The sequence below is a fragment of the Lampetra planeri genome, chromosome 30, assembly GCF_965212315.1.
Source record: "Lampetra planeri chromosome 30, kcLamPlan1.2.h2, whole genome shotgun sequence".
NCBI lineage: Eukaryota > Metazoa > Chordata > Hyperoartia > Petromyzontiformes > Petromyzontidae > Lampetra > Lampetra planeri.
The window spans coordinates 1,731,597-1,757,662 of record NC_136136.1 but is presented as its reverse complement, the minus strand read 5'-3'; the positions used below and the strand labels follow the sequence as shown (position 1 = coordinate 1,757,662).

The 26,066-nt window shown below is 48.2% G+C and overlaps 1 protein-coding gene across 1 annotated transcript; it reads right to left on the bottom strand.

Moving 5' to 3' along the window:
• Positions 1-6,353: 6,353 nt before the first annotated feature.
• LOC144728777 (thymus-specific serine protease-like) lies at positions 6,354-24,516 on the bottom strand. The gene is made up of 13 exons (XM_078608417.1): positions 24,099-24,516; positions 23,679-23,817; positions 20,893-21,083; positions 19,911-20,010; positions 18,834-18,963; positions 17,832-17,955; positions 17,452-17,529; positions 16,567-16,614; positions 15,078-15,344; positions 13,925-14,066; positions 9,907-10,089; positions 8,662-8,807; positions 6,354-6,763 (listed from the first exon to the last, which is right to left on the bottom strand). The coding sequence occupies exons 2-13, from the start codon at positions 23,782-23,784 to the stop codon at positions 6,704-6,706; spliced, it is 1,575 nt and encodes a 524-aa protein (XP_078464543.1). The 5' UTR covers positions 23,785-23,817; positions 24,099-24,516; the 3' UTR covers positions 6,354-6,703.
• Positions 24,517-26,066: the final 1,550 nt, after the last annotated feature.

Below are 26,066 nucleotides of genomic sequence, written 5' to 3'. Positions count from 1 at the left end.
GGCGGTACTAGCTGTACGACAAAAAAAACTGAACAAAGCCCTTTTCATGGGCCCTGGCCACTGATCATCTGTGGATGAGATTAGTCCGAGGAAGTCTGTACAGTATCACTCTGAAGATATAGACATGCTGTGTGCGTGAGATATCCGGTTGCCACCTGTCCTGATTTCCCAGGATCATCCTCTTTTTGAGGTAGCTGTCTTGAGAAAGCTGTAAGTCTTCCCAAGACTTTATAAGTCGTGTTTTTTCCCATATCTTTACTAACAACACAATTCTCAAATCAATGCGTTCACATGATTTAACCTTCTTTCGCTATTGTGGGTTACTTTATTCTCATGATATGCCCTGGTGTGTGTTGTACCTCAGGAGGTGGCAACCCTTCATGAGTTCGTTCTAATGTTTCCAACATGATGTTTCCAAAAGTATAAACCATGTGTTTGTTTCTTACATTGCAGGTGATGTTACCCGTATTTGAACCGATACAATCTTTACGTTGTTGTTGCCACTGTTGTATAGGAGACATGGTACCGCCTGAAGTTAGTTGCAATGCCTATTCAGTGCCCCCTGTCAAATTCCCCGCTTTTTGTTTTCCACAGGGCTGGCATGGACCCTTCCAGCCCCGAGTCCCGGGGCAGTGGCACTGCCTGCACACTCGATAGCGAAAGACGCGGCGGTAAAATAATCTAACAACAACAACAAAAATGTTTGTACGATGACGCGTCGTAGTTGCCGGCGAAATGTATCAGTCTAAAGATATTTGAGCAGCCCCATCGTTCGTTTTGGCAAACGAAGCGCGCGACACAGGGACGCCAAGATTCATGCCCGTGCTGTCATCGTGTAAAAAAACAATTCCATCGCAGCAGAAAGCCCCTGGGTCAATCACGTCGCAACATTTCCAGTGGCTCAAGTTCAGTCTTGCCTCAGAAAGCGAATTCTGTCACTGGATATGAAGTGGTGCCTCCAGTGCCAAAACGCTTGAGCCACTTTGCTGTGCTGCGTTTGTTCGAAAAACTATTTTCGCTTACGCGGCGCACACGGGGGGGGGGGGGGTGAAGAAAGGGTTCCCTTCACACGCAGCCGATGCAGGACGGCGCTCGCTGCTGAATAACTGGGGGCATTGCGCAACAACCGATGAAGAATAACTCGCCGTTTGAACGTATCACATGGGACCTTTTTTTGCCAATATGAACGTATAAAAATAATAATAGGTTTTATCCTTTCTGGCAATAAACACACAACGCCAAGTAGATGCCTTTGTCAAGGAATGGAGTCAGCATTAACCACACGCATAGTCTCACCAGTGTCTGACCAGAGAACAACGCCCAAAGGCGACTCGTACAAAGGCAATGCACGTTGCCGAGTATTACTCGCTCGGGATGAGCAGCTGTCAGAGGCGTAGCGAGGGGGGGGCAGGGGGGTACATATGTCCCCGGGCGCCAAGGTAAAGGGGCGCCAAAATGAGGCTTACAACGTTACATTATAACTTATCGCGGCGGGCGCAACAGCCTGAAACTACTGCACAAATCTACACCGCAACCTAAAAGTTTATATATCCCGCCACACACAGCCTACATGTCATGTAATTACATTTTGGTATGTGATTAAACGGGGGGGGGGGGGCACCAATTTTATAGTTCGTCCCCGGGCGCAAAATATCCTAGCTACGCCACTGGCAGCTGTATCTCGGGATAGCCTTGTTTTTCATACCGTAGAGCCTGTCCTATCTTGTCAGATCACAGAAGCCAAGCAGGGCTTTGAGCCTGGTAACCACAGATTCGAGACACTGATTGACGAGGTTAGGCGTCAGACGCTTGAGCTGCGATTTGGCCAGGACAGCAACGGAATCTGGAATCTTTCTGCGTGGTGCTTTTGGATGTTACATCCTCGAATGAGTTGATCTTCTCTGGATGCTCAGATTTCCTTCCGCAAGCCAAACACCGATCGATGGAATTGCCAATATATCTGAACTGAGTATCCTCCTGATACTTATTGGGGCTGAGTGAGGGATTTCAGCGGAACAGTATACTACCGTATTCTCCAGATGAAGACCCACTTCCCTCTATTTGACAGCAAAAGTTGCTGGGTGCATATTTATAACCTGATAGGTGTGTCTGCGTAAGACCAAATTTCTGTAAATTGACACCGGGCACAAGTTTGGGGTGCGTCTTACGTTCCCGGAGCGTCTTATAAACGGGAGAATACGGCGGTAACCGAGCTGCACGCGGCAACTATAACGTGCACGCTGCACATTGCACGAGAAAGAATCGTGCATCGTGCTATGCGGGGACCTGCAATCATGCTCAACTGCTCAAGAGTTCCTGGCACGCGGACTGGAATGCGTAGGAGTCTGCAGCGCGGTCTAAATGCCTCCCTTGTGCCTGCCAATGCCTTGTAACACAGCAGTCCCACGTGTTCATTATCTTTGGACGTCGCCCTTTTAATATGACATTGAAGTCTTCTTCTTCCAAGCCAGAAAATCTCATTGGTCACGTGGCATCGGCTGCTTATATTTTTCTTCTCCACGTGCTTGCATGTTGTGCCCCCTCTCTCGTCACGTCCACTGCCCTCATATCTCGTTTCACCACCTCCCAATCTCCCTCGACTCCTCCTGCGCTGTGCCAGTGGCGTCTACATAGCCATTCTAATCTATGGGTCTCTGTATACGCCCATGGTTCTGTATGCTAATCTATGGGTTTCTAATCTCCATAGCCCTTTTAAATGCATCTTCTTTGTCTCTTTCCAACACATCTAGCCTTCCTTTACAGATACTATTCGTAGCCCCTACTAGGGCTTCTTCATTCCAACTCCTTTCCCTGAGTGATATTGCCATCATCCGTTCACATCTCGCCCATGATATGTAATTATGGATGTCCATAATAAAATACAACAACATCTGCGACCCTTTGCAAATCCACTACTGGGTGTCGGTCGGTCTTGGGACTTATAAAAGCATACTTCACGACACTGGTCAGGACGGGCTGGTGAAGGGGGTGACTAGGACTGGCTGAGATATATCACTCCTGTTGGACAGCAATCGATTTCAGGCCACCAGGTTTATAGTGTATCGCACTAACAACCGCAGCGCCAAGACTCCATGTTAATGTGTCAATGTAGGTCCTGAAATTAACAACACGTTTGGACTGTTTGCATTTTAACCGGCAGACTTATATTTTCCACGGGGATGATTCACCCACTTTTTCTTCCAGCGTACGGCAAGTATGTGTAAATACTTCAGCCGGGTATGAAGCATGTGAGCCTGGTGACAGCTTTGGGAGCAGCTCGTGTAATACTGTCCATGCCGCCGTACAATGCAGGTCGTTCACGGTACGAGCCATTGGTTGGGGTGGTGGCGGTCGCACTGCGGGTCATTGTTTTTTGCCACTTGTGGAAGAGGTGTGCGTCACGGAGAAGAGGAGCGTTCGAAAGCGCGAATCAGAGCGACAACAATTGGACCCATCGCTGCAAAGTCGGCGGAAGAGAAGCGAGACCACAGCATCGCCAGGCACGAGCGAAGCGAATGGATTGGGGAATGCGGAGATTGACAACGCGGGCGGAGATTGGCGATGCGGAGAGACGGCGAGTTGGAGGCGAGGCACTTTCACGCCGCCCACCCTGTGGGTGGAAAAAAACCTAGAAAACGGCTCGAGACGACAAGGATGGCTGTTGCCGGACTGCGGCACGCGTGTCGGATTGACGCCGAATCTCTACAGCAGGCGGAGGTCAGCGGTGCGCGTCCACTGCGATTTATGTGAACGGAAGGGTTCCCCGTGACCCCTCCACAGCTCAATCGGGCCGCTCGGAGCCCGCGAGACGTGCAGCCAAAGAGATAAAGGTGCATCCCCGCACTTTCTCACTGCTGGCAGAAGGGCATCCCCTTGAGGCAGATACATAGAGCGTCCCTCGAGAGGGTACTTGGCCTGCTCTTCCACACTGATCAGACACCACGGAAGAGGCCTGAGCATCTGCACTCTCGCCCATGCCAAGTGGGTAATTGGCCATTTCTTTACCGCTGGCTGGACAGAAGTGGGTACACACGTTTAATTATTCAGTGTTCATTAACAATGCTTCACTGGAAGCTGTGCGTGGGCGTAAGCCATCAGGATAATTAGGTTAGTGCACAAATAAACCACGTGTGCACGTAAAGCCCCTTTGTCTATCCACTGATGAAATTGGGCCCATTTTGGTTGATTTGATCATCGACAAAAAAAGAAAAACACATTAAGAAATGTTTATTGTGCATATTTAATCGTTAGCAATTTTCTAAGTGCCAAGGGTGGGCATGTTTAAGCTTTGCGGGCTGGCAACGATCCCATCTCTCCACATCGCGTGGCGATTCCAGAGCGAGAGCGATGAATGACCGAGCAAAGGGAGAAAGAAGCACGCTTCGATATCCCGGCAGGCGGCTTTGCCAAAAGGTGACATCACTTGTGGGTGGGTGCAATCACATGACTGCAAAGCAGTTTTCAAAACGAATGGTTTTAGTTCAGAAGCAAAAAAAAAGCAAACCATGTGCAACGCATCAATCTTCGGCTCGAGCCGTACACAGTAGACTCTGCGTGGTAATTTTGACCAATGCAGACTGAACAAGCGAAGAAAAGTAGGGATTAATGGTTGAATGTGCCCTGGACATTCTCTTCGGTATGGAGACTAAGCCACTCAACAGACAGCGGAATTCCAAATATCTCTCTCCTCCAACGGCGGACATGATTGGGCGAAAATAAAAAAAACACAGGGTCACCGAAACCGTGAAGCAGGCTTCAAGTGCCAAAAGACTCCCTAGAAATGGTAACGATGCTTGCAGCGTTTGTGAAAAGATGTTTGGAAATTCAGATGTGTAAAATGCCATAATGTATTGCGCGCACACAGCCCTTTGATGAGGGCACACCCACAACGTGAGTCGTGAGGGGTCATTGACCATACTTCACCATGCTGGTCAGTGCGGGTTTGGGGGTGGCTAGGCGGATAGTACAGCACAATGGATCTGGCTGCACTGCCCTCTGCTGACATCGTACAGCCGGAGCAACCGACAACACCCCCTTTAGTTTTACGCAAGTCGACCGCCTATTCAAGCACTCGGCAGGCTTCAGCTTGTTTAGCTTGTGAGATCGGATGAGACCGATACAATGGGCATCATAAACAACCCTTCACGGCAAGCTCAAAGAAGTTCAGCGATCCGTCTTTAAGACGTTGGAAACCTTTGGTCACGCGAGCTTAATGTGACCCCCGTCTTGTCATGTTGATGCGTCGTCAAATGTATATTTCACGATCAATGCTTTTGGAATTTTGAAGCTGCAAACATATGCGCCATACATGGGTGTTACAATTCAGCAACAACAATAATAATTGATTACGTATCCTGCGTCTCCCATGCAGTAGTGCACATCTGGCGATGTAGAGTGGTGGTACAGAGGTTATCTACGAGCCCAGCAAACCGAGTTCAATTCCCAGACATGACTAACGTCAGTGACGACTGGCATCAGAAGCGGTCCCGAGCCACTCGGCCCCGTTTTGCCAACCCGCACTGACCTCCGTGACATCGCGGTCGTACAACTGCGATGGCCAACGCAGCTTTGCGTGGCCTCCGTCCAGCAGTGGATTAACAAGGGGGCTGTGAATTATCACGAGTACAGCGTTGCATAAAGTGCTGTGAACGAGATTGAGTGCCAATGTTTGTTTCGTAACCAACTGCTAAAATAAATTCTTCAAGGTAGAGAGATATCCACGATGACTGCACTGCATCGCTGGACGACGGCAACCACAGCGCGCTAGCCAATTCCTGAGATTTCAACGAAGAATGTTATTGTTGATCTGGCGTTCTGACAGTGCATTAGTCCAAAGGGCCACTCAGCCACTCGCATCTCGGGTATTTTTTGACTTGCAGTGTCAAAGCAATGGGCAGTGACAGAGATCTCTTGTGGAGATCACGCATGGCAGGCAACTCAGCAAACGTCGTCACCATTTCCGACATGCGTTTGTGTTGGGCAATTCATCATTAGCAGTACGCAAGCGGGGGGGGGGGGGGGAAATGTGATTACATATTTACAAATAGTCCTTTAGGAATTGTTTTTGTCTCCCATGTTTTGGGTAACCCTTCCATCCATTTGGCCAGTTTTCAGTTGTCTTGAATTAAAAACACAACTTTTGAACGAAGCGTTTGCTGGTACTGGGTCATCGTGAATGCGACTGCGTATTACGAGCAGACAGATGAACAGACTGACGGAGTGAATACGCATTCACAATTGCATCCCGAGTTGGAAACCTTTACAAATGCATTCGTGGGGTTTGTACTCCCTACACGTGCTGCACTCTCATCACAGTACTAGGAAGTATTTATAAAAAATGAATATGACACATGTTTGAAAAATATCAATCTTTTATTAACTCTTAGCGCCGTTTAAAATCGCAGTAGTGCACACAGACCTGACGATAAAGTAGACAATCCCAAAGCATACCACAGCAATCAGAAGGTGTCAATTACAAAAAAAAATCGAAAACAAATTCACGAGGTATTTACAAAACGTCATCACAACGCACGATTGCAGTGAGAAAAATCTCAAAATCAACCCGGGGAAAATCTCGATGGTTTCTCGATGGCTTCTCCCTCACAAAACGCCGTGCGAGTGAAAGGTGGGGACATACTCCACGTGGGGGACGGTGGAAGGCGACCCGGAAGCCCAAACCTCAACACGGACTCGGGGCTCCGAGTCAGAGAAGTTGGCGACGCTTCGCCTGATGCAGCCAATCGCCCACCTGCTCGTCGATTTTCTGCAAAACGAAAAATAAGGAAACAAAGACACGTTACGTGTGCAGCATTTGACGGATCGCAAACGTCTGGATCCTCCTGATTAATTTGTATTCTGTCTTTCCCCTACCACTCTTATTAAAATTGTGTTTCTGCCGTTGCGTCATCAATACGGAAACTCTCGCTGAGGAGTGCACACCCCATGTGATAGACAACTGCCCACAGAAGATGATTTCATAGAACTGCTATTGAAATCCCTTCGAATGACCCTTTTACTCCACACACAAGGGTGTGCGCTTTCTCTACACGTCCCGCTGGAGAAATGTTTGTTGCACGGCAGTCAAATTCATGTTTCCATTCTCAGAGATACAATTGAGACAAAGTGATGAATAAAAATGTCACTGTGATAGTTTTTGGGTGCAGGCATTGGTGACTGGTCTGAATAATAAAAAAAAAGATATATAATGATCATCAGCTATAATTAATCCTCTGCTAGATGAATGCCTTCTCAAGCCGCCATAGTCTGTCACAATCATGCAATAATCCACTTACCACCGAAAAAAGATAAAATTTTTCAAAATTATACAAAATTATACATGGCTGGGTAGTAGAGGTGATTCACCCCCTCCCCACCCTCACTCATCTCGCTCTGTATTTACGAAGAAATATTTAACCTGCAGTATATCATCTGTAAGGGTGCCCAGGGTATTAACTGGCACACACACAGGCACATGGCAAGCACGAATTGGGACGACGGCAGCAAGCATAAATCCATAACTTATGCAATAAATGCGTAAACAATGAATAGCACATCCAATGAAATGTAAAAATGAATGCATAATTGTCCATGACTACATCACATTGCTTGCTCAGGAATCTATTTTCTTTAACGCTGCAGTGGACGTCACCTCCACGAGTGGTCTAGATGGGTGACGTATCCCGAGAACCAACAAAGTATATACTCAATAGCAGTTGCAGGTGTGCAAGACAAAGCAAGATGATGTCACAAAAAGTCACCTAAATAAAAAAATCCTTGAGCCATTCGTATACCTCTACAGGGCTAACCTACCGGCAATCTCACGGCACGTACACACATTCCATCGAGCGCCGGCTTTGCAAGGGTGCTACAGTTTCTCACAGTTGCCCTTTAATTGCCGCAGAGAATTACACACAAACCCTGCTTTTGGAAAGTCAGCCGTGAAACAACCAGTGGTAGAATTGCCGAGGGAATGCGCAATTGTGAGCCGGTGCACAAACCCAATCACCTGCGATTAGCAAACCTCTCCTTTTATGGTGAACGGGTTTCGTGCGGTGACGTTACCGGCTTGCACACCGGGTCCCTGAAGTCTATTTGGAGGTGGAAAACAGGAGTGGCTGCTTTCAGAGGCAATTAATATTCAGCCGACTAAACCCTTTTGTTCCCACTGTGGCGTCAAATAACCTGGAATGCAGCCCGATTGCGCCACATCTCAGCAGCTAACCAGCGTTCAGCCCGGGTGGGTGACCACCGCGTGCAACCAACGTGCCTTGGGGCTACGGCGCGGCTACGTGGTGGGCAGCAGAGCCGGGCGCGGCAAAATCCATTTGTTGTACTGTACATCGATGCTGCCTGCCCACACCAATTCGCGCTGACCAGCGTGGTGACGTACGGTGTTGTTGGTGGTGGTGGTGGTGACCATGCTTGCTGCAGGACGTATCCTTTGGCGACGATGTTACGGAGGCCATCCCTGCCAGAACGTTTAGTGACGCGGCGCTGGCACATCGAGCGGAGCGAGCCCCGAGGGCCGCGCAAGTGCGGCTGGTTACCCGCCGCCTATTTGCCGTGCCGGACCGGACCCAGACCATGACGCGCTCGGGGCAACGAAGCGCCAGAGACGGAGCGAATGGCGCGTCCGTTGCGCGTGACTCAGCTTGGACTCACCAGCCGGGCGTTGGTGAGGGACGGAGGGTCGCTGGGAGAAGTGGGACTCATGTTGGCGCAGTGCGCCGTGCCGTTGATGAAGATTGCCACTTCCGAACGGGTCTCGTTCCGCAGGACGCTCAGGGCGTGCCAGGGGTCGATGTCACCTGCACGCGGAAAATAACACCGACGAGAATGACACCGTGGGGGGAATGGCCCAACGAATAGTCTATTTGATAACGATTATTGAGTTCACGACGCATGGAATGAATTGCGTTTAAAGAATTGATGCTTGTATAATAATACGTTTTATATTTACGAGGATGCTGCTGTTGTGTAATGACGGTTAGCAAAACTGACTTGCAAGAAGCTAATGCAGCGGTCTATCCGACAGTATAAATGGGTTCACCGCAAGTCTATTGGCAGGTCACGTGTGGTGGGGTAAAGTGTGGGTACTCCCCACCTCTTCCAAGATATCTGGCCAGCATCAAAGAGCAGGCCTCCTTCTAGTGGAGGCCCTTCTGCTAGCAGTGCTCATGAGTGAGTAGTTGCAGGGCTGCACCTTTTACCATCTTTACCTTCTATATACGTTGTATGCAATGGGTTCGTGTAACACCTGGAGCCACGACTGGACACCACGTTCACGATTGTAAAATAAAAAACCGAACGTTGAATTGAATCCCACCCAGAACTGTGACAATCCATCGACCGGGGTGGAGGTGTGGGAGGGGAGAAGGTGGATCTTAAAACCCCCTAAATCATACTTTAAAAACATATTAATGTGGGTTGACAGCCACAAAACAATTATGATTTAAAGCTTTCGTGACTGCAGGGATTCATATTCTTGGTTATTTCGTTAGTCACGTAGAAGGGAAACAATAAAATAATAAAAATATAAAGCAATAAAATTCTCACGACATTTCGACTGCAACACAAGCAATCATCATCATCAGGTGTGATGATGATCATCAGGTGTGATGATGATTGCTTGTGTTGCAGTGTTGCAGTCGAAACGTCGTGAGAATTTTATTGTTTAATATTTGTATTATTTTATTGTTTCCCTTCTACGTGACTTTACCGAAAGAACCAAGAATATGAGCCACAAAACAGTTATAAACAATTCTCAAGTATTTACTCTGGAAAACATTAACTGGGTCCTTTGCGTCATGTAAAAGAGCAAAAGACTTCCGGAACTTTAAATAAACGAAGAGTGGACAGTCGGACGAGCGGACAGTCGGACGAACGAAGGGCGGACGAGCGACGCACCGTTGACGAAGAGGATGCGGCTGCCGCGGGGGTGGTCGGCGCCGTAGTACTCGTTGGTGAAGCGCACGGCGCTGGCGACGGAGGAGGGGTCCACGCCGAAGACGCGGCCGCACAGATCCAGGTTCCAGCTCAGTGTCATGAGCTGCAGGAAGGGGCAGTCGCGCTCGCTCACGCACGTCTGGTCTGGATCGCGCGCGCAGACACACGCACATGCGGGAGAGAGAGAGACGGATGGATAAAAACGCTCGACCCCAAGTGGCATAGCACGAGCAGGCACCACTGAGATCCTGGGTTGGAAGCTTGGAATATTGAGATGTTTAAATGGAGGTTATCAAGCGTAGCGGAGTTGATGGTCTCGCGGATGACTGCGCAAGCAAAAAAAAATCGAATTAAATGAATATTTTATCTTCTTAGGTTTTTTCGGTAAAGTCACGTAGAAAGTAAAATAAAATAAAAAACAAAAATCACGACGTTTCGGAGGCAACACAAGTCTCCGTCATCAGGTGGGACCGTCACAGTCAGATTAGCTGTATCAAGTGAGGCAATGATTCAAGATGTAATCCCTTAAAAGCGAGTTGAGGGGGGAGGGAGAGGGAGGGGGGAGCTCATCAGACTATGGTAGCCAATGAAAGGAACGTATCGGGAGGGAGGGGGGGCGAGGCCAAAAGGGTGGGCGATGGACGTGGAAGCGCTTGTGCGCCAGCGGCCAATTACTGCACACGCCAACACAATGGAGCGATTGTGCGCAAGCGACCAGCCACTGCACCCGCCAACACAATGGGCAGAGAGGAGGAGGGGAGGTCTAATACACATGATAGACAAAAGAACGAAAATGATGATGGGTACAAACTTAGGGGGAGCTCATCAGACTATGGTAGCCAATGAATGGAACGTATCGGGAGGGAGGGGGGGGCGGGGGGGGGGCGAGGCCAAAAGGGTGGGGGACGGACGTGGAAGCGCTTGTGCGCAAGCGGCCAATTACTGCACACGCCAACACAATGGAGAGAGAGGGGGAGGGGGGGTCTGATACACATGATAGACAAAAGAACGAAAATGTCCATGTTTATACCAATGCTGGCTGAACAATTAAGAGAGTACTGTTAAAATAACTGGGGATGTTAACACTCGGTAAAGTACAGTAAAATAGTGCCTGTCAGATAAGATGGTCCAAAAAAAAAATTTGTGATTAAGTCTTTTTTGCGTGGTTGATAACATCTTTCCAATGATTACTAAGTTTGTACCCATCATCACGGTTGAAATTATGTCTGTGTTTGTATATTTGTATGGCTTCGTGTACAAACCTTTGATGGTAGCCGGGAGGTTTGCAGAGAACCTTGGTCTCGGAAAAGACAATTTCATGAGAGCCCACCGAGTTGTAGCAATGATACGTGACTTTACCGAAAAAACCTAAGAAGATGATTCCTTGCAGTCACGAAAGCTTCAAATCTAGAATATTTTATTTTATTAATTTTCGAAAAAATTCCAGCTCTAATATTTAAACGTAATTTCGGTTTTTATTGACGTGCTACATTCTTGGCAGGGTATAGTTGCGCAGTGAAGTCAATTTCGCCTCATGACATGAGGGCGATAGCGCAATCGCAATGTAATGGTAAAACGGGCAGGCCTGCAATTGCTTGTTCGACTTGAGAGAGCTCTGGACAGCCTCTCTAGAACGTATTTGAACAACTCTTTCACAATATACCCCCCCCCCACTTCCATCACACTTAACCTGCTGGGGAGATAAAAAAGAAACGATTTCAACTGCCGTGCCGGAAGATGGAAATCGGACCGGCGACCTCTGAATTCCGGTTGCGCTATCCGTTTCACTGCGGCAGGCTTCCAAATGTCGTGCAACTGGGAAAATAACAAAATAATGAGTGGATAACCACCCGACGGCATTCAGAGCATCTCGGAGGCAGAGGCCTCTGTACATTGTGGCGTCGAGCCAACGCGAGCGCCTCTCTCTGCACTTCTGAAGAAAATGCACTGCGTTGTGCGCATTCGCACAAGAGTCCAAATCAGATAATTTTCACTTCGACGGTTCCAAGTCGAGTGGCAAAACCATAGCGGCGGCATGGATAGCGTCTAAATATCCAAGCGTCTCTAGACGCTGCGCTTGGCAGGCGTGTTAAACGTCAGCAGTACATTCAGACAAAGTAAATAAACGCAAGCTCACAACGACGAAAGAAACACGAGCCCACGATTCCTTCTTTGCCGCGGGAAACGGCACTGCGGTGCATATCGACTGCGGTGCGTATCGACTGCGGTGCGTATCGACTGCGGTGCGTATCGACTGCGGTGCGTATCGACTGCGGTGCGTATCGACTGCGGTGCGTATCGACTGCGGTGCGTATCGACTGCGGTGCGTATCGACTGCGGTGCGTATCGACTGCGGTGCGTATCGACTGCGGTGCGTATCGACTGCGGTGCAACGGCACATCCCGTTTACGCAAACCGGAGGGAGAACGGGAGGTTTGCCGATTAGGATGGAAGGGCGAATGGGTGGTGAGTAATTGAGGAAGAGAGAATTCTTAAGAATTGACGAAGCCAACGGTAGAGGAGAGGAGGAGGTATTAAGGCTGGACCTCAAGAGGGGCATCAAATCGGCGATGAGGGACGAACATCACCGGCCAAGGATCAGGAATGGAAATGAACTTTTTCACATTGGAGATGACGTCAGTAACTCCCCTGTTTGGCACCATGAGAAATGTTGGAACATGAAAAATACGATAACCATTTAAAATAAGTAATGTCATCAGATATTAATTTGCTTTTATTGGTCACACATAAAGACAGACAGCAATCTTTTGCCATCACAGGTGGTACCAATTTCAATTCTGGCCCATGAACCACACGTGGGCTTGTGTGGAGTGGGGGCATTGGGTGGTTTGCACGCTGCACTACAATTCCCGCGGCCCTGGCTTTGATTCCAAGGCTATGGATAACAGCAATGACGATTAACATCTGAACCTTTCAAGGGCCATACCTAGGACAATTCAGCCTAAAATGAGTACCAGGTGCTCAGAGTGGACACCACCGGCTATGGTGACTGTGTTGGCCACACCATTCCTTGACGTGCCATGTTTGCCCCAAAATAAACTTGCTAACAGTTTTACCGCAGCAGCGTGTACATAGAGGAAGTAAGCATGGGGCACGCGCACATTTATTGCCCAGTGATTAAGGATTCAGGGTTGTGGTTTTGTAAATTTTTTATCACCTCTTTGTATTCTTTTCATTCCTTTCTGTCTCGATTTCTTCACTGCACAATGTTACCGATGTGAGTCTTACATGATTCATGAATTAAGAGTGTCAGGGCCGACTATAATTATAATCGATGAATTTGGTGCCTTGTTACATGCCGAGTATGTGGTGTCACATTTCTTCAAGTTTTTCAGTGGTTTTAAATAAAGTGTATGACCTCCATGACATTGCTAGGACAGGACGTCGCTCGAAGGGCTGACGTCTGATGGGCAAGAATAAGAAAGGAGTGGCAGCCAATGGAGGGAATGCTCCTGGAGAGCACGTCCACGACGGAGATGGAACGGTTAAATAATCTCGTATGCAGGTTCTAGGCGGATCGTTATATCGCAGGACCACGAGAGATGGCAGCAGCTGGGTTAGGCTTTCATCCAGCAGTGGACTGATCATGACTGACGATGACAGATCACATGGGTGCGAAGTGCACACACATTCTCTACTAAAACTAAACCAAAATGTTGTATTTTACCAGGTAAGGCCCACTGAGCTAAATAGCTCTTTTGAGAAGCAACCTGGCCATAAATGATAGCTCGATGAAGTGGCTTACCATGTGAAAAATGTATAGAAACTAAATACTCTAAACGCGCGATTCTAAATGTGGAGGGAAAAACCAGAGGTTCCGGAGAAAAATTCCCGCGACCACGGGGAGAACGTGCAAACTCCAAATATACAATAGGCGTCAGGGTCGGGATCGAATCCGCGACCTCCTGTATACCGGGCGAGGGAGTTAACATCTCGCCACCGTGGCGCCCCTACTCACAGTAGCCAAACTCGGTGCAGGTCTGATAGGTCCACTGGCGCATGCCCACGCCGACCCGGGTCGCGGTCGTGTTCGACAAGTCGGCGATGAAGTTGGCGTAAGTATTGTCGGAGCAATTCTGCTGCTCGATGTTCAAGTAGTTCTGCATGGCCAACACACAAACGTACACGGGTTTGAACGGTCAGAACACAGGGGCGCCCCGTCTCCGCACACGTGTATAAAGTACGCGGGGTGGGTAATTGTGGTGGAAAATTGAACCATAATCCAAATTGGCAAGACGTAGAAAATATACTGTTATGGGGGGTATAGTTGATTGAGTACAGACTCTTTAGCCTTTTATATACACACAAAGACATATACACGTCAAAAATACTCAATATTATTTAAATGTTATACGTGTAAGCAGTATACCCTGTGCTTTATGCTGGCACCAAAACGTATTTTTCAGTTTATTTTCGAAAGAGACGAGTCTCATTTCTGCTCTCACCTGGCCGAACAAAAAGGTCAAACTGTTCACACACGTGTCGGAGAGGACTTTAAAGGGAAGCTTCTCCATTTGTTTTTCCTGTCTGCCACGTGCGTTGTGTGCGCCAGGTGTTCTGTTAGTTTAAATCTACAATTTCAGTGGGGTACCAATCTAAAGCAGGTACATTGACATCACATGGAGCACATCTGTGTTTTGATGAAAATGCTGTGTGTGGCTCAAACACGTGGATGCCCTCTGCTGATTAAAGACAGAATCTCTGCCCGCTGACAAAAGAGCCTCAATAAAAATGATCGCATGGATTTTGTAACGCTGTACAAAATGCGTTACCTTCTGAGCCGCACATCGCATGAAGTGGCGTCACACATCCCGACGTCGCAGGGAAAAGAGGCACGTGCATGGATTGTGACGTCATCGCCTTTGGGTCCAGAAAGTGGATTTTCAATGTGGCGCTGGAATTTTATCGCCAAGTTTTGGACAAGCCCTTTGATAATTTTGGCCGGTTTTCTACAGAGTAAGTCCCCGATAGCAACACGACTTGATAGTAAAATATAATTCACATTTGATCCTCTTTACACGAGCAATCACGACAGACGGATGGGCACAGCTCGCGCATAAACAATAGTTGGTTTGTGTCGTGAATAAAAAAAAATGTGCAGCGCTTCGAACCTCATTGAGGGCGACGAGCTGTTGGTAGGCACTCCTGTCCGTGTCGATCATCGCGGCACACAGGACCCGGATGTCGGAGTTGGGCATCTCGCGATTGTACTGAACCACGGACATGAAGATGTCGGCCAGGTTGCTGGCAAAGAGCGCGAGGTCGTCGGGGCCGGCGAACGGTACGCACGACTTGAAATCTCGCTCCAGGCCCGAGAACTCTTTTCCGATCAGCTTCGCATCAACAGTCGCGAATGCTTCACGGACTCGGGACAAGCACTGTTGACAAAACAAACAACGACGTCAAGTTTTTTGTTGTACTGCCCCGCGTACGCATTCGCGGTTGTGCCGTACAGCTCTCCGATGTGTTTCGGGCAACCCTTTACACCCAACAAACACGTTGGTTTTTGCAGTCAATGTCATGATTCGTAATTGATTTGTGGCTTAAGCCAGGTAATGATGTGGGCAAATGTATGTTGTAAGATACTCCATAACCGAACATGGAATGTGGCCAAACAAATGACATATTTCGCATGGTGTACGAGCATTGAACACGCAAATTGTATTGTTTCAGCTCCCTGCTAGGTTGAATAATTCTCAGAAGCAAATTGAGCAATTAAGAGGCTATATTTGGCTTGAAACTGCATCAGGCATCTTCAATACAGAATCCAGTAAAAGTCTGTGGTTGTGTTGTATAGCTCTTTAATGTGTTTCGAGGAGCCCTTTGATAAAACTGGAAAATGTTTAATCGAGTAAGGTCCAAATAGAGACACCCGAATGCTCCACGTTGATTCCCATTACGGACGGGCAGCTAATGAATAAACATTTTCACATTCAAATATAATACCGTAGAGATAATAAAAACTCCCTGACGTGTTTTCGGGTTGTACCACCACACGTCCTTCGGCATAATGTTCCGAACGTTTCGACCCACGTGGTTGCATGTTCTTCAGGAACTGCACGCAAATTCTGACGATAAACTTAGCTGCTGAAGAAGCTGCCTCGCACATGGAGCTAATCAACCATCGGCCATCCTGCCGCTCAACATGCGGCACAATCCGAAAACATATCGGAGCGTTTTTATTCTTACAGTCTTTGATTGCTTTCCAACTCTGGGTGACAGTGTTTATGCATTCGCTCTCTTTGAAAGTGTAGTACAAAGCTGTGTCCCTATTAGGGACTAACTGTGTTGAAAATCTCGCAAATTGATCAAAGCGTTGCACAAAACCCCAAACCAGAGCAAAATGAAAGGGTTTCAAGGAATAAGCTGAATTTTGCTCCGACAGCCGCACATGAGCTTCCAGAATTCTACTTAATTACTTCTGCAGACGAGACGTGTGGGATAGTGGTACGTAGACCCATGCTTAAGCATGATATTTCCTAACTTGTTTATTGTCAGCAGAACCAGCCAAACGAGTTTTTTTTTACTTTGTAAGTTTTTACTCAATTTTTTCTTGTTTTTAACCAAAATTGTGTTTTTGCCCTCCAGGCGAATCTGCACCTTGTCGGAGCCTCCCACGACTGTGTCTGCCAAGCTTGCAGCGACGACCTGCGGAAAGAACAACCCACGATCCCCGTCACGGCGGTCCATCCCGACAAAGTGTCCCAAGTTTATCAGAGCGTCAAAAAGAAAGGGAGCAATTATTATCGTCCGAACTCGACAATTAGAATTTTTATAAATTCTCTAGTCCGTTATCCCAATTTTTACTTTCCGGTATTACAAATAAGCATGCTGATAGCGGAGTGGTGCACAATTTTCTCACGGCCAAAAATATAGGCTAATCTATTTTTGTGCCTTGAGCCTTATTCAATTGTTCACTTGCTTTTAATTCAAGATAAAAGGTCCAGCCCTACAATTTGCCTGCTCACGCCACTGCTGATGGAAAGGGCTCCACTAGAGGGAACGTCAGAGAGCCACCTCTTCCATGTTCGTAAGGCATCTTGGAAGAGGTGGAAGCACCCACATTTTACCCCACAACACGTGACCTGAACTAACTGTGGTGTAAACATTATATCTGCTGCTGGGGGGGGGGCGGTAGGATTTACTAAACATGCCGCTCTGGGAGATGTATGTATGTATGTTGAACTTCTTTCGCACCGTACGTAGCCAACCGTGCTAATACAATCAAACTGGTGACCTCTGGATTAAATGTCCAGTCTGCTGACCATTCCACCATGGCAGCCTACATTATTTTCACGATGTTGAATAATAAAAGAGTAAAGTATGATGAGAGTAGAAATACAATCTGTTTTTTTCAACATGTTATATTATTATCAACGACTGCGATTCAGTCACAGGAGAATTTTATTCGGAGACCATGAGCCTTTGCAATCTGTCGCGTGCCAGTGAAAAGCTCCAAGTGACACCACCCAACACACACGGTACCTTGTTGTAGCCCTGGAAGTCGAGCTGGGCGCGCACGGGAGCCGACGACGCCACGGCCGCAAACACCAAATGTGGAAACTGCGAAAAGAACCAGAGGTGCAATCAGAGGAAAATTAGCCGCGTGTGGTCAGTGCGTAGGGTTACCTGGAGGAAACTGCCATCCAATTTGCGGTCTCCTGATTGAAATGTTCACTCGCGACTTCTGACCTGAATTCAGTTGCGGAAGAACCCGCAAACACATCGGAGAGCCATGCAGCGCCACCGCGATTAACCTACGCGTTCTCTTTAACCCGTAACGCTCAGAGATATCGCATTGCTCGTCAATGGGCAGGCAAGCCGCGAAGCAATGATGCTAAATGTCAAGCAGCTGCTCTCCATACCTTGAGTCGGAACCAGGCGGACAGTGATCCTGGGTAGGAGCCCCCAAAGCAGATCCAGGTGTTATTGCGAGTCAGGTTGTAAGTGTCCACCAGGTAAGCATGGAAGGAGGCCAGGTCAGCCAGTCTGAATCATCAGCAACAAGAGCACATCACAACCGGACAATATCTCACAGCAATGTTCATTGCACGCGGGCAATGTTCTCCAACTGAGAAGCAGGCCACAAAATAAAGTTGGCATGGGCTGGCAAACAGCAGCTGCCGTGGGTGTATGGACATCACCAACATGTTTAGACATGGCTAAGACAGACAAAATGTTGCATCGATGGTCATTACACACACAGACACATTTACAGTCGGCACACACAAAGACAAAGATCCCCCGTGTAGCCTTAACACTATAGGGGCAAGTACTGTTAGCGAGCACCTATGAAGGCCGGAACGGTACACGAGGGGGTGGGTGGCCAGCACCACGCCTGACCGCCTTTGTCTCCCCAGTGGCGATGTTTACACACCGCACCGGGTACTCATTTGAGGCTGAGTCGACCTAGGGGAGGCCCAGGACCGGTTCAGATAATCGTCACTGGTGTTGGCTGAGCGGGAATTGAACCTGGGTTGCCAGATTCATAGCAAGCGCGCTAACCGCTACAGTACCGCTCTCCACACACACACCACAACACGCATGTACACACACACCACAACACACACACACGGTCAGTATTGCGGCATGGTTAAAGATTGCTGCGGCCAAGAGAGCGTTGTGGCCACAGAGTTCTGCTGTGAGAGAGTGGCAAGTGTGAGAAGGCCAAAGTGTGAGAAGACCAAAGTGGCGCGGCTGAAGGTTGGTGTGGTCAGAGAGCGGTGCGGCTGAAGAGTGGTGCCGCCGTGGAGGGGTATGGGCGTAGAGCGGTGTGTCCGGGGAGAATCATGCGGCAAGCGAGTGGTGTGCCAGAGAAGTGGTGCGGCCGGGGAGTGTTGCAGCCGGCGAGTGGTGCGCATGCGTACGCCTGCTGGCTGGACAGGTACTGCAAGTTCTCCATCTTCAAGCCGTCGGGGCTGATGCTCTCCCCGTAGAAGCGGTGCTCCACGGCCGCCACCAGCGCGCCGTACTTGGCAGACAGCTCCACATGCTCGCCTGTGGCACGGCCGGGGTGGGGAGGGGGGCAGCAGCTGGAGTCAGAAACCTCGCTTCCCGTCTGCAAGTGGCTGCTCACACGAGCCATTGCATAGCACAGTCGACCAATGGCTCATTTTGACCGGAAGGACCTGGGGGGGGGGAGGGGGCTGTGGTCATGATGGTGAGCTATGTACGTTCAATCAAATTTGACCAAACATGTTCAACATACTAATTTTAATATAACACGTAGCTAGTTGGAATTACTGGCAAAACGTCGTATTCAGATTGTAAATGTTGTGGATTTTCTCTCCAACACACTGGTGTGCTGTATTAGTAACGAATTAGCATGTTCTGTTTATGTCACAAACCTTAGTAACTGGCTGTCGGGTGGTGGCAGGTTTAAAGACACATTTCATTTACGCGACCTAACCCAAAAAACCTATATCATGGATAATTTTAATATATTGTGAGTCATGTTAAAGCGACACATGTACTGTTTGGTGGGGAACTTGATGCTGTTAATTTAACTAGAATTTATATTTATTATAATAATGTAATTTGTTCATCTAGAATGCAATATACAATATGTATGGGTGCGGGTTCGTGTTTGCGTTGCTTGCGTGGGAAGTGGATGTGTAGGCGTCAGTGGACAGTGCTACGAGCCTGGAGACCCAAGTTCAATTCCCACTCATGACCAATAACAGAGGTGAATATATCAATCGGTCCTGGGGCTTCCGAGGTTGACGCAGCCTTAACAGAGTGCCTCGTGTATTGTGTACATATCAGCACTGGGGAGACAAAGGTGGTCAGGCATGGTGTTGACCATCCACCCCTCCTGTGCCGTGCCGGCCTTGATAAGTGCTCGCTAACACCACTTGCCCCAACAGTCTGTTAAAAGTATATATGGGGATATTTGTCTTTGTATCGGTGTGGGAAAGGTGTGTGTGTGTCAAGTTTGCACTTGCCCGCGAGCACATCGTATTCAGACAGGGCACCCTCTCCTCCAATGAGAAGGAACACAGGACCATCAGGTTCCTTCCAATTCATGTTGTTCACCCAGTAACGCTGGATGCACACAAACACAGGCAAAATAAAATGACGAACATTAAATAATAATTTTAGTACATTTAGTACGCAGGCCATTTTTATTGCGCAAGTCTATCACAAAGGAAGGTCCTATGATTTACAGACATAGCCTGTAGTATTTTAATAGGGGGTGATATCACTGTGTAAACTCGTTGGAGTAATTTGCAGGCAATTTATGACAAATTTGACATAATTGAACCACGATGCCGATACACAACGGCCTACTCTTTTTAATGACGCCACGGGATCTTTAATGTCCACTGTGAAGCAGAAAGCAAGTGTTTTACCATTAATACAACTGCAGGATTAACCAAGGCAGCCTGCCAAGTTAGAACTGTGGATCTTTGCAATAAGCGGCAAAAATATGTTTTTTAACACCACAACCCCTTCGTATCATAGCCATCTGAGGACAAGCTGACGGCAAGTCAACACAGATGGCTAGAGAACGCCGCGAGAAGAGAGGAAAAACAAAATGGTAAAAAATATGATGAACATGAAACCACCAAGGGCTGAGCTCGAGGAAGCAGGCCTAGAGATAGATGTGGTTCAGAGTCGTGAACCAGGATATTAACCCTTTCCCATTCCGGTGACGTACCTGTTTTTACGTGTACATCATCGGAACAGAATCGGAAGTAAAAGGCAATGCGGGAGGGCGTGTGACACAGTTTGGCATCAGCTGTCACAGAGCGCGGTCGTCACAGCTCTCTGCGGTGAGAATAGTGTCTTTAAAAACAGCGGCACTACCCGTGTCTCTCAATAAAATCCACGCGAACCACTTGACTCAGCGGTGAACGGGGGACACCAGCTCCTGCAACCTGCCGACGTCTCGGAATGGGAAAGGGTTCAGGGCATCATCGTCACCTGCTTGTACGTCTCTTTGGTGCGGCGGTCAAAGTGGTCGAGCGGCTGTTGGAGGAACCTCTCCTGGGGCATTTCGGAGAGGATGGCGTTGGGCATGGTGCGCTCCCGCTTCACCGTCTGCCAGAAGTGCTGGCGCAGCTGCAGCTGGCGATGGGTGTGCATTCGTTGCCGAGTGCTCCACGCATGCCGGCCTACGGGAGGAGAGACACAAGCCAAGTCAGAGACTGGGTTTTTCCACATAACGGGCACGGATTGTAAATTTGAATCAAACCATGAGTACACGTGGTATACGCGTCATTTGTGTAGGCCAATGCCATCACACAATGGTGCTCTGTGTCTCGGGCAACGTCTGCAATAGTTTTGCAGTCGGGATGATGACATTGTGATGTTTCTTACTTGCGTAATTTATGGGCAAATGCTTTAATTTTGCTACTTTGAACCATGACGGCGGCACACGTGATGGCCGATATTTTTGTTAATACCTTAATGGGATCTTTACGTCCACTGTCAAGTAGAAGGCACGTATTTACATTTGATTCACCCCGAGTATTAACCAGGGCAGTTGCCGGGCTCCAATCACGAACACCTCTGCAACAAGCCACAAATGCGCTACCGCTCGGCCTCGTCATTGCCAGAGTAAAATTGGCGCACTATTTGTTCACATGTACACAAGCATCTATTTAGTCCATCAGCCTTTTGGCTTTCCACGCCAAAATTATTAAGCGTTTATGCGAGAGCCGGGTGCTTATGGGACCCCCCGGTGTCCCGCCATAAGGTTCAGTTGTTAGGATGGGGCGGTCACCATACATGCCAGGTAGCTGTTGGCTCCTTCGAGGTTATGCTACGTCGTGGGCATCAGGGGGCAGGTGCAGCGAAAGGCACTGTTGTGTACCATGTCACAAATACTCGACGAGCTCACGCGCAACGCAGATGTTCGCACACACGTTGCCGCATGCATCTGGCCGTTCAGTCGTTGAGGACCGTCGCCATACAGACCCCTCGATGGCGAATCATTAACGTTCAAGTGGGGAGAGAGAGACGTTAACTACCTCGCCTAGTATAAGTCATGGGTTCGATCCCGACCCTGACACCTGTATATTTGGAGTTTGCACGTCCTCTCTCTCCCCGTGGTCGCGTGCATTTTTCTCAGGGTCCTCCGGTTTTTCCCACCACATTTAGAATCAACGTGTGTTTAGAGTATTTGGCTGCTATAAATGTTCACGTGATGAGTCAATTTGTTGAGCTATCATTTCTGGCCAGGTCACTTCTGAGAAAGAGCTAGATATAGGCTCAGTGGGCCTTACCTGGTCAAATATAAATCCAGCAGTAAATGGTTTTAGTGTTAGCGTCGGGCACGAGAGCCGCGGTGCGGGAAGAGTGCTACAGACGGGGTTTTACGTTGATGTGAAATTTAAATAAGTAATATACAGAGGTGTGGACTCGAGTCATGTGACTTGGACTCGAGTCAGACTCGAGTCATGAATTTGATGACTTGCGACTCGACTTGGACTTGCATAACAATGACTTTGTCCCACCTATGAGATGTGGACTCGAGTCATGTGACTTGGACTCGAGTCAGACTCGAGTCATGAATTTGATGACTTGCGACTCGACTTGGACTTGCATAACAATGACTTTGTCCCACCTCTGGTAATATATATACAGTATTTTTTAAACACGCTTTAATGAAATGTACCCTACTCGTAATGGAAGAACTCCACGACACCAGGAAGTGGCCCCGAAGCTTGCCATAACGTAAGGGGGCCGTGGTGATTTACAGCCAACGTGAGTTGAGCGTGGACAATTAGAGCCAAGCCGAAACATAACATATAAAAAAGAATGTTTAAAATATTTTTATTTTATTTTGAATGATAGAATATAGTATTATCATCGGTGTGACATAAGTATACCAAGTTTGCAGTCGATACCACATTGGGAAGTGGGTAAAAATTTAGTTACAAGATTTGAGGATACAACAGACAGAGTGAGTTTAATAAAAAGCGTGTAAAGTAAAAACGCCCTCGTGTTGAGAAGCGTTCGAATAGTCGCCGATCCAGACGACACAAAGCACGTGTGACTCGCCTGACATCGCTCGTCTTACCGAGGCGTCATTTAAACAAGCGCCTAAAAACCGAGGCGCTTGGCAAGAGAATTGACGACGGCACAACAACAACGCACGGATGTCAAGTTGGTGGAGATGAGGTGGGCAAATCTGTGACGACTCAATGCTAGATTTGAAGTTTTCGTGACTGCAGGAATCCATACTCTTTGGTTCTTTCGGTAAAGTCACGTAGGTAGAAAATAAAATAAATCACGACGTTTCGGGCTCAACACAAGCGTCCGTCATCAGGTGGGACAACCACAGCAAGAAACAATTGCTTAGGTGGGAAAAAGGGCTGCCGTGACAAGAGGCCATATCGCCGTGATTTAGTTTATATTACACATACGCGACTTTACCGAAAGAACCAAAGAGCTGTGACGATTCGTCAATTCGGCGACAGAGAAATTGACGACGAATGGATCGAAAGAACGGCGTGAACGAGTGAAAGAAAGCGGACAGAGTATGGAGGAGGAGGAGAGGGAACGGTGGCAGCGGTGGTGGCTGTGAGAGGGAGATCGAGTGGGGTCGTGGGGTAACAACAGGCGAGTTTGTGTTTCGTGAGCGGAAACTTTCGTGAGCGAACGCGACCGCTGAATGTGGAGAGGGATAAGTTCCAGTGAAGGGAGAGAGACACAGAGAGAGAGAAACGCAAGCGCGCTCCTGGTGCACATCGATGGAGACTCACCGCCTGAAAACGCCGCGCTCCCCACGTGGAAGAGAGAGCAGCAGCAGGCGAGCAGGGCGAGGATGATGCTGCTGCTGCACCACCACCAGCAGCCGGTCATCTTCATTCTCAAGCCTCTTTATAACTCTCTACACACACACTGTGAACATCAGCGACAAAGACAACCACACACACACACTGTGTGAATATCAGCGACAAAGAACCACACACACACAATGTGAACATCAGCGACAAAGACAACCACACACACACTGTGTATATCAGCGACAAAGACACACACACACACACTGTGTATATCAGCGACAAAGACAACCACACACACACAATGTGAACATCAGCGACAAAGACAACCACACACACACACACTGTGTATATCAGCGACAAAGACAACCACACACGCACAGAGAGGATGCTACCCACCCCGGCAGCAGCAGCAGCAGCCACAGCCGGTCCCTTCGTAGTGACGAGTCCCGATGCACGCAGCCAACACGGATGTGAAACTGAGGCTGAGTTTCCGCGTTTTGACCTTTGAAGTTGCAAGCCGAGCGCCGCTCACATGACTATGACGACGTGGGTGTGTGATCACAATGACGATGATGTTGCTGATTAGTTGTGCCGACGATCTCGGCTGCAGGTGGCAGAAAAACCAAGTGGGTGGCGCGCTCGAAGGACGGACCAACTCCTTTCGCCGTCCAACGATTCCTTCTCATTCACGAATTTCCAGGGATTCTGGGTCATGGTCCGATTTGTAGAAGCGGAATTTGCGAGTCACCGCCCCATGTTGTTGCGCTTCGCAGCGGTGGTGGAGGTGGGTGGCTCACGGGATTGTAACAGCGACTCATCGCTCCGACAGATGGCGCTGTCACGAATCACTGTGTAACAAAAAAAATGTTCTTGGTAGTAAGTGTTATTCCCTAATTGCTTATGCCTCAAAAGTACAGAAAATGGCTATTGTTCCCCACAAACTTTGCTTTTGTAACAGTTATATTTTGAAATGTACCAATTTTCAATGAGAAAACGTGGTGTGTATTTGTGTCATTCCTTCGCATAAAGTCCTGCAACTATTTTCTGGCCCGTACACTTACTGCGCTTCTGCTCCGTTTCGTTCCTTCCAGAAGTGAGCCTGAATCTTCCCAAACGGGAAACTTTTTTTGCAGAGAAACTCACGATGTTTTTTTTATTACACTCAAACCGTGGAATGCATTCCTGTGTCGACAGTCAGCACCCTTGTGGCGTTGACTCATTACGGGAAGTACAAGAGGAAGAGGGATTACATATTGAATCATTGCCTCACTTGATGCAGCTAATCTGGCTGTGACGGTCCCACCTGATGACGGAGACTTGTGTTGCCTCCGAAACGTCGTGATTTTTTATTTTATTTTATTTTCATTCATTTTGATGTTTTACCTACGTGACTTTACCGAAAAAACCTAAGAAGATACAAGAGGAAGCTGACTTTGCAAAGCGTGATTGAGCAAACTAGGATCATAGTGCGCTCGAACTGTAGATGTAAATTATTGTATTATGGCTATCGCATTGGACATATAGCTGAAGCTTACACGTACATGATATTGTGTAGTTCTATCAGTAATTCTAAATACACATATAATGGACGAATGTTCATCACGTATTGTTTGGGAAATACGACACGTCGATGAGTCGTAACCTGGTCAAATGGACATCTGTTGATGCATATGGCCACGTCTCTCGTAGTAATGTGCGCCCGATTCTCATAAGCCAAGCAGCTTTGTGCCTGAATAATGCTCAGATGGGTTTGGCGGATCGCACAAACACTGCTGTCAAAACTCCTTCCCTGCGCGCGTCCAAGAGGTGGGCTCGCCAGGAGAAGGCGGGTTTACGGCAAGTGGACTAATCGCCATCGGTTTCCATCTGTACGGCCGTAGGGTTTTCTCCGGGTGCTCCGGTTTCTTCGCACGCGTGTGTAATACACACTCGTGTGTAATACACGTACTCGTCATTCGCTGGCTGGACACGTCTTAACATTAAAACCCCGATTCGGGACCCTCCTGTAAAAGAGTCCGACGGCTCGGTGTGGTTGTCCTGGATAAATAAATATTGTACATTATTATTAAAAAAAATATTATTACGTGTTGTAGGCTGCTGCTTGGGCTACCTTGTCAATAGAGGTCAGTGCAGCAACATGCATTGTTTTACAGCCACAACGTCTACGCTCCCCGCCTTCAGCAACCTGCACTGACCAGCGTGGTGAAGTATGGTCAAGTAACCGCCAAGACTCTCACGGCGTTGGAGGGTTGGGGTGACAGGTCATCATCCAGCAGTGGATTGATGGAAGGGGCTGTGTGTGTTACGTACTCATTCAGCAAAGCGCGCAGTCGTTTTCATAATTTTTCCCGCTAGCGCCACCTC